The sequence below is a fragment of the Clupea harengus genome, chromosome 7 (assembly GCF_900700415.2).
Source record: "Clupea harengus chromosome 7, Ch_v2.0.2, whole genome shotgun sequence".
Taxonomy (NCBI): domain Eukaryota; kingdom Metazoa; phylum Chordata; class Actinopteri; order Clupeiformes; family Clupeidae; genus Clupea; species Clupea harengus.
Window position 1 is genome coordinate 16,007,795 of NC_045158.1, and position 10,000 is coordinate 16,017,794.

General features: G+C 42.1%; 1 protein-coding gene across 4 annotated transcripts in view; it reads left to right on the top strand.

Moving 5' to 3' along the window:
* ssbp2a (single stranded DNA binding protein 2a) overlaps positions 1-10,000 on the top strand; it is a 37,052-nt gene that overhangs the window by 15,684 nt on the left and 11,368 nt on the right. For all 4 annotated transcript variants that reach the window (XR_006152492.1, XR_006152493.1, XM_012828548.3 and 1 more), the window contains exon 4: positions 155-239. Coding sequence is in view for 2 of the 4 variants with exons in the window: in XM_012828548.3 (XP_012684002.1) it covers positions 155-239 (85 nt within the window). In the remaining 2 variants the exon portion in view is untranslated. The remainder of the gene's footprint in view (positions 1-154; positions 240-10,000) is intronic.

Here is a 10,000-nt window from a genome sequence, read left to right on the forward strand (position 1 = left end):
ACACTACTGCAAGGCTTTTTGTTATTATTTATAATGATCTGATTTGTACCAGTGTTGGAAAATAATTTTGAGAAAATTGAATGACGTCAATATTGATGTTTTCATTCATGTAATTTTTCTTTTTTTTTCTTGGTGTGTTATTTCTGGGCTGCAGCGTGTTCTGGGACCTGTACTGTGCAGCACCTGAAAGGAGAGAGACATGCGAACACTCCAGCGAGGCCAAGGCCTTCCAGGATTACGTGAGTGTTCCACATCGATCTCAGTGTGTTGTTAGAGAACATGGGGCGTAGGTCAGAGTTTATTAGTTCTGTGCCTGCCTCCCTGGTGCCATTTTGCTTGATGAAAACTTGATTGATGAAAACAGATTGAAACATTCAAATAAAACCTTGTGGGTCTTAGTGAATGTAATGTAAATGTCCCACAACTGTACTCCTGGCAGTTTAGAGACAGACATAGCTAGGATTGTGCTGCTATGTGTTTGCCTTTTTCCTCAACTTCTATATGATATGCCAGTATTTTGTGAGAGATTGGACAGAAGCGTGCTCCTCCTTGGAGTGATCATGATCCGATTAATTATTCATGAGGGATATTTAGTCCTGCAAATGAACGGAACACGGTGAAGTTAAAGAGCTGTTTCTGGAGTGGAAGTTGTGATGTTCTTTTCAAGATTAAGAGAGCATGGCCAGGCTGTGCAGTTTGCAGACATCGGCTACATTTGTCTGTGTGTGTGTGTGTGTGTGTGTGTGTGTGTGTGTGTGTGTCTGAGAGAGAGAGAAAGAGAGAGAGAGAGAGAAAGAGCGAGGCATTAGTGGAGGTGCAGATGAGGGATGCTGTTCATGCATGTTGTGTGTGTGTGTGTGTGTGTGTGTGTGTGTGTGTGTGTGCGCGTGTGTGTGTGTGTGTGTGTGTGTGTGTGTGTGTGTGTGTGTGTGTGTGTGTGTGTCTGTGTCTGTGTCTGTGTGTATGTGTGTGTCAGAGAGAGAGAGAGAGAGAGAGAGAGAAAGAGAGAGCGGTTGGTGGAGGGGTACTGGAGGGATGATGGATTGGTTCTTGCTAAAAGAGGCTCCAGTAATATGATGTCACCCTCCTGCAGGCTCCACAGCCTCAGCTAACTGAGATGGGAGGGGGTGGGGTGTAGGGGCAATCAGAGCAATAGAGCAATAGAAAGACAGAGCTGCCCTAGACCACACAGAGATGTATGACCAAAGAGAACAAGGTTAGCATGTTTTTTTACTTCTATAAATGTTAATTAAAGCCAACTTTGTTAGTGTCCACCTATGTATTTCTTGTAATGTTCTATCCTCTGCAAAACTATCATGGTCTTTATATTTCTCTCTGCTGTGAGCAAACAACTTTCTGTTGTTTCTATTAAAGCCACAGCTAAGTGACAATTGTCCTGGGCAGGTTACATTTTGACTTTTAGTAAGAAAAATAAAAGGTGCCTTGATGTCTCCACTTACAGTAACAAAAGTGATTGGCAAGGATTTCAGTGCAGACGTTTCTGTAATCATGGAAACTGTTGAAATAGCCACAGTCAGGATGTGGATTAGCTGGGTTTGTATTTAATGCAGATTTTGACCATTCAAATAAGAAATTCTAAGAGTGGAAATGTTGGTCTAAGTCGAATAAGAAATGGCCTCACATTACGTTTTGGTCCACAGCTGTTCACAACTCCTCCCTCGATTAACTGATTAGGAGAGTGTCCATTTTTATTCGCATAACACATCTAATTGGAAATGCGCACTGATTCAAATTTTGTTTAGCCACATTTTTGTGAATGCGCCTAAAGTGTGCAAATGAGTTGGATGGAAACACAGCTATTCGCTCCTATCACACAGTTTCCCCATATGTCTGTGGCATGAGGAATTTGGGGAGTGATATTTGTTCTTTGTATTTTAGCTTTGTTTGCCACCTCTCTCCATAGCACAGAAATAATTGTAATATTATGTATGTAATTCTTGTATATACTTCTATATGTGATAGGTGTATTAAGTATGTGAATTCCTCACAGTGAGTGTATTCTGAGATAAATATTTATGGAATCAACCTCCTTGACCTTGGTTTAGACAGAGCCTTGGTCAAGCATGTCCATGCGTGTACCTCTTCTCAGAGTAATGAGACATTAGATCCCATTATTTAGAAGCTATGTCTGCTGTTTGTGCCTGCAGATCAGTACATGACCACAATGTGTGTGTGAGTGTGTGTGTGTGTGTGTGTGTGTGTGTGTTTGGGAGGTGTTTGTGCCTGCCTACATGGCCGCAATGTGTTTGTGTGTGTGTGTGTGTGTGTTTAGGAGCTATGTCTTTATACTGTTTGTGACTGGTGTGTGTGTGCACTTGTACGTGCGTGTCAGGATAGGATGTGCTTCTGTGGGTATGTGGTTACGTATTGTCCATGCTTGTCCATGATTTATGTGCGAGCAGAGGTAGCATTCCAGGAACTCTGAATGATAAAAGAGAAGACAGGCAGAGGAACTGTCAAGTCTTTGCTGTATTGATTTCCATTGTTGAAGTTCTGCCATTTTCAAGCAGGAAATATCATTTACGGCTCTGTAAGTGCCCCTCAAGTCCTTCTCTGATAGCTAAATGAGAACAACCCATTTGAAGGGGAATGGTGGCTCATAAAAGGAGTCTACTCTTACATCCATTCCTGCTCGCTGCTTGATGAAGCACTAAATAAAGATCTAGACAAGCATTTCTGCAAGGAAATGCGAATGTGATTGCGCCGCAGCAGTAACAGTGGGCCGTTGCACACAGTGACCTATGCCGTTACGTGCATGCTAACTTTTTGCCCTATGAAAGAAAGGTTTGACTCGCCAACCAGCTGGATTAGCAATCCATACATTAAATACATTTTCATTAGTGCATTTAGGTGCATTTAGAGTATCACAAAGCGATTAGAATTATCTGTAATTCTAATGCATCTGTTGCAAGCCCTACAATTTATATATTATCATTATTATTGTTAATTTGACTATGATCTGATGTACACTATTGTGTTATGCATTTTGCTGAATTGTGCACATTGTTGTCAATTTTTTGTTGTTCATATCGTTTTCTTGTTGTTGTTGTTGTTTTAATTAATTCTGAAGGTTACTCTGGACAAAAGCATCTGCCAAATACCATAACCATTTTCATCCTTTGTGTCTTGAGACCAGCTGATATTAGTTCAATTTATGAAGCCTTGATGGCTATCTTTCGGTGCATTCTTATAGATTTTGTTAAACACAAAATGTGTGTATTCTGTACATAAATGAAAATTACAGAAATATCATTACATGGAAACAGTGTGCCAGTTGAATTGTGTTGACATGTGAGCTGAATAACATTACTGTAATTGGACAGCCTTGCAAATTTAAAAATGATTTTGGGTTTAAACCATTCGGGAGTTAATAGAGTTGGTAGTGACAAAGCCTAACAAAGCCACTTGCTTCCTTGCATAGTTTTGTTTTTACAGGCGTCATGGCTTTTTCCACATCTCTGTCATCCATAATGAATAACATAGCCCCATTCAGAGCATAGTCATACATTTGAAAGAGGCAAGCTGAAAAAAAATTCAGCTTTAAATATTTCATATAACAGAAGGTTTCCAGCAGATTTATTGATGTGTTGGTTCATGAGACACAAGCCATCTTGTGTTAGATTGCAAGCTTACATCAAATCACGTAGCCCTACAAAACATGTAGTCAAACGCTGTTTTGTTAAGCATGCTAGGTTGCAAGCTAACAACAAATCACGTAGCCCTACAAAACATGTAGTCAAACGCTGTTTTGTTAAGCATGCAGTTTCCAATAACAGAAACTTTCTGCCTTTCAGAAACATATCAAACTACACATCGGAAATGTAACTTAGTTATGTAAGTTACCTTAGCTAAATCTAATCACTTAAATGAAAAAAAGTTTTCAATAACTTGCACCTCTGGTTATCTTCCAATATTGCAATGAGCCCTCTCTGGCCGTTTGGCCTTGGTTTTCTGTCTTCATCGTATTTTCTTTTAGTGGGAAGAAATGCAAAGATATTGGGCCTCATTCTCGAATGCAGTTAAGAAGAATTTAAGAAGGAATTTCTTCTGAACTCCACTTGCGATGATTTAGGAACAAATTTGGCATTCATGAAAGTTTTCTCATCTGGGATTTGTTCTGAACTTCAGAAGAATTTCAGAACGCGAAATAGCAGTCGTAAATCGCCCAGAATTTTCTTGAATGTGATTCCTCAAAAAACCACCAGACGCCCCATGGGGCCGCTCCGTGTTAGAAGGGTTAAGGGCTGAATTTGTGAGAAATCGTTGGTGATTGCGTTCACATCAACTCTACAGACATCCTCAGATTTAAATAATTATAATAATAATAAATACGAGAATATTTGTATCATTAACAATTACGTTTCACATTTATAGTCATGATTCTACGAGGCATCGTGATGTCCTAAAATAAATAAAATAACTACACAAACACTGCAAATGTAAGTGAATAAATAAATAAGCACTAAACTCAATCGCGTTGATATAGCCATAGTGGAATAGAATGGACATATCTACATCCTGCAACAGTACTTCTACCTCTGCACCGGTGAAGTTAGATCTGCGTCTACTCGACCGGCGTCCGCTTTCCGCTTTGACACGACTCGCTTTCGAGTTGCTTTCGCATGGATTCGGTCTATTCCGACTGCACACGTCACTACGGTTGCGTGCCCTTATAAGGAGCTGCCGGGGCGTGTATGTATGCAAATCCAGGTGCACGAGAACGCGCTTTCAATTTAAGAAACCTCATTTGGGGGAGCACAGCTGAGAACACTTTGGCTGCGTAAGAACACATTTTCAGGCATTCACGAATCTGGCGGAGACACGCATTTTCTTACGTTGGTTTTCCGAAGTCCGTAAGAAACATTTCAGAAGAAACTTCAGAAAATGTTCGAGAATGAGGCCCATTGACACAGGGACTGTGAGGGAAAGTGTGGAGGCTCAGGATAGCTGTTATTTATACTGAGGAAGGTCAGGATTGGTCAGCAGGCTCATACCTCTCAGCCAGTGGAGAAGGAGGAGAATAGAGTAATGTCTCTAACGGTGCAGAGTGCTCATGGTGTGAGGCATCATGAATACATGTATATTCCTAACAGTGTTCTGTCATCCTCTGCGTAGTCTCGTCCTGCATCGGTCTGCTCTGCTAGATTTCATGTATAAACAAACATATTAATTTGGGTGTCAACAGTCATTCAAACAAAAGCAAGGTCAAAGCTCAGGTCCGGCTCTTTAAGATCTAACTCGTAGTTGCATCCAAATGTTCTGTGAGCAAAGCTGCATATAAACAGAAACATGTGTCTCAATGCCTTCATGTGGTAGTCACGATCAGGGAGCCAAATGCATCCAATTCGCTAACAGAGGAATAGAGAGACAAGAATAGAGTCACTTAATGTAGCGGTATAAAGTTTTGAGGAAAGTAGACAAGCTACAGTTGCTAGTAAAAGACAAGCGAGTGACGTCATATTTAAAGACTTCAACATAAATGACAGAGTTAGCTAGCTGGCTAGCTAGCCAACTACCTACACAAAACATAAATCAGATAGCTTACATCACAGCATGACTAGTTACTGTTTTCAGTGGGATGATAGACAATAGTGTCCATATAGGGGAACCTTGCAAACCATGCAAATAATTGTTCTGATTGGAACACCTGTGTCAAAGGATATTTCTTGGTTTGTTATGCCTGAATCCTGAAGCAGCCCGAAACAGTTACAGAGAGTCATTTTTATCTACTGCTTTGGTAGAAATATCAAGAGAAAAATAATGTGTGTGTGTATGTGTGTGTGTGTATGTGTGTGTGTGTGTGTGTGTGTGTGTGTGTGTGTGTGTGTGTGTGTGTGTGTGTGTGTGTGTGTGGTCACTCCCAAACATGTGTCTCGGACTATAAGCAACAGATCAATACAATGAAAATGATCATTTTTTCCCCACTGCATTTCATGATAACACACTGAGCCTGGGGCAGCGCTGTTATCAGCCTTCAGTCCGCACATATGTAGAAGGCTTTTATACTGGGTGCCATTTCTCCACATTCATCCACCATCCATTCCATCTCTGAATCTGTCTGTCATGATGAGAGGCAAGGCACCGCATGGCAGGACGTGGCCCAGTGCACTCACGTCCACACGCTCATGCAGGCTGCTTTGTGATCGAGCAGGGAGTTTTACACAAACATGAGCAGATTAAACACGAGAGACAGAGACGCATGCCAGCATGAAATGGCTTGGAATATTTTTGCGGGCAAGTCGAGCATGTTAATGAGAATTTCACTCCTTCCTGGGCCGAAGCAGATATTTGCACACTGGCTTTTCTTTATTTATTTGTTCATGTTTTATGTGTTTGTTTTGGAGAGAAATGCCAGTCTTAGCTTGTGTAGCTAGGGTGAAATTAAGGATGGGAGTCGTAGTGGTTTGTGATGCATGTGGTGATATATAATCAGAACATTTCATTTTGAGATGACATCACAAAGATAAGCAGTGAATTTCATGTCAACAACGCTTACTTTTGAATCTTTATTTTCCCCTGTGTTCTCTCTCTTTCCCTCTCTTTCTCATTCTCTTTCTTTTCTCCTTTCTCTCTCTCCCTCTTAACCTCCTACTTCTCTTTTCAGAAATTAGATTTAATTCACGGCTGACTTTATTTACAGTGAAAGTAGACAGAGAACTCTGGCTGTGATGTTCAATATAGAGTTAAACTTTGAAAAATAGAGTTAAAATTTGAGGTTTCAACATTTTTCCCAGTAGCTTCATGTTGTTTTGATTTGTGGTGATGTGTCATAAACACACACACACACACTTACACACACACTCGACACACACAGACATAGACAAACTCACACACACACACACACACACACACACACACACACACACACATACACACACACACACACACATACGTGCATTCACTCATACACACACACACTCACAGAAACTGGCCAACACACACACACACACACACACACACACATACACACAGGTTTTTGGCTTCCTCTGTAATGGCTGTCTGTAAGCAGTTTGGAGACAGTAAGGTGGGAGTTGGGTGGAGTGGTTTGGTCAGGGCTGGGTCCCCTCTGTGGTTCAACTGAATCTGTGGCTGTCCTCGAATGACCCTTGTGGGGTTTGCTCTCGCTGCCTAAGGAAGAGGCTGTGCGTAGGCCCAGGTGCTTTTCAACTGCCATCTGCAAGCCACAACATGACTCAAGGCTCTGGGCAGGGTGATATCAGCGCGACATCATATTGTGTACCCCACACAGTACAGCAGCATAGAGTCCATAGTCCACAGTATAACACTTACACACACACACACACACACACCTTTATACAACACGCACACATGAACACATACACAGTCACACACATGTATGAACTCTCACACATGGAAATACACACAAACATACAAATTGAGTGAAAATGAAAGAGATACCCATCTTTCTGCTGTGGCTTGCATTTTTCTGACATATCTGAGTCCAAATTGAAAGGACTAAAGGGAGGTAATTAAAGATGGCAGAGATAAGATAGAGATTATTAAACCTGGGCGCCGGAGGATCACTGACCACAGATTATTTCACTTTAAGGGTAGCCATCCAATGCCCTGCTCATCCTGGCTGCTTTGCTTATTGTGTTTTTGAACTCAACCCATGCCACAGTGCAGTGCATCTCCATTAGAGACAGCAGTGAACCTATTTGGCATTAAACCATGAAACGTAATTGCTTTATTCAGGAAAGAGCTGTGTTGTGATACAAGCCACTGGATATGGACAGTGCAGTGGGAACTGTTAGTCAGGGGTGGTGGCTGTTTCTGGTGCTGTGAAGGCACAGACTGTCAGAGGACTGTTTTTTGGTTTGTTTGTTTGTTTACACAAAGCAGAGTGCAGCACCCACAGAGACCCGGATGTCGGGTCGTTCACAGAGACCCGGCCAGCGTGAGAGGACAAAAAACTGCTTGTCTCCCATTGGTGTTTAGGATCGATTTAAAGTAGCATTAACGGAACAATTGCTAATCGCTAACGATATGCTAGCAGCTAAAACTAACGAAATCTCTTGAAATGTGCTGACTGACATTATGACAAACTAGTTAGTCAACAACTGTCCTAACACAGTAAAACATCAAGCAAGTGCAACACACAAGACAAAGCAAGACGGCAAATAAGCTACTTACTAGTTCGGCAGACAGAAGAAAACGGGCGGCTTCAGGCAATCCTACATTTAGCAGTAATATGCCTACGGACCCTGGTATGGCAATGGCACGGAGGCGATTCTCCATATTAAAAGTCATTGTAGCGCCCCAATTTTTTAAAAGCTGTTATTTTAAGGTAAAACTGCTTAACCTAACCCTAATCCTGATGTACAATTGCTGCATAATGCCACTTTAAACTTCCATGGGGCTGTGAAGGTGGCTGGAAGATGGATATTTGATACTAGTTAAAACTGCCTCCCACATTTATTTGTTTATTTGAATAGGGACAGTGCAACAACACCATTGCAACATTGACATATTCATGTGGCTGATGTTCTGCTTGATGTGGAGCTTAATTGCGGTTTTCTAACTGCTGTTGCCAGGAGTTCCCTATGGAACTTTCAAGAATTGTCTTTATATCTTTATGAAAATGCATTATATTTTTTTGTATTGAATATATCCCTACACGTGCACTGCAGATCATCAAGGCAAAAATAATTCACTGCTTAAAAAATGAAAATTGTTTATACATAATGGAGACAGCATGTAATGAGCAGTAACACCAGGTACCATTTACAAATATTGTATCACTTCTTACATTGAGAAATCCAGTGTTTCAGAAAGCATGATGACATACGTCAAGTCTTTAACCATTGAAACCCCCGTTTCCCAGCTTTTCATTAATTAACGCTGCTAATGAAAACGCCACATTTTGTTCAATATCTATCTGCAACAGTAGTGGCCACTTGCAGTATTTTTACTGGCCTGCACTCATTTGACCAAATGGCCCTCTGAGATTAAATGAAAGGGGCTTTAACCCCTCCCCTCCCCCTGAACACACACACACACACACACACACACACACACACACACACACACACACACACACACACACACACACACACACACACATTCACAAACACACACACACACACACACACACACACACACACACACACACGCACACGCACACACACGCACACAGCTTCCCTTCTCCTCTCTGCTTGAATGTGGCTAGAGGAGGGGATTGGGTGGGATGGAGGCTGGAGGGTCCCACAGATTCACCCCTCCCTGTCACCTCACTCAGGAAGGGGACTAATTGCACTGTAGGGGAGGGGGGAATGGAGAAGAGGTGAAGGAGGAGGAGGAGGAGGAGGAGGAGGTGGGGGAATGCAGTGGGAATGGGTTTGGGTGAAGTGGAGATTGAGTCGGGGTAGGCGGTCCAGCGCTTCACTTCCTTCCTGTGCCGTGTCACATTTCCTGACACTTGTGCTAGTGGCCTTGAGACTCGAGGAGTAAGAGTCTGTGTGTTTCATGTTTTGCGAACATTAATGCTGGCTATAGTTCAAAGGCTCCCTCCATCCACATGCTTCCTACATCTCATCCTGACATCAGAATGAGCCTAATTTTAGCCCCTAGTACCTCCAGCAAAGTAGATTAGACACTGGGGCCTTGGCAAGTGGGAATCAAGTCATTGGCCCAAAAAAATACGACTCAAATACAACACTTCCTGTTTAGCTCAAATGATGCCCTTAAGAGCTATAAAATGTCTAGAGACTCTTAGCTCATGGTATTAATCCAAATCAGTTATATAGTACCCTTAGCCTCGTCTGATTCATGTCTCTGCATCTCTGCTGAGGAACAGAGAGAGAGGCCGAGAAAGAGTAGTGATTTTCCTTTGTTGGCCTGCGCGCTGATGTGGCTTTTTTTAGGGTTGGGAGGCAGTCTAGACGCTGTGAGACATTGTGATTCCGCCCACGTCGCTCTAATGAGAATGGAGATGAATCCCAGCCAGTCTCTGGGGGAA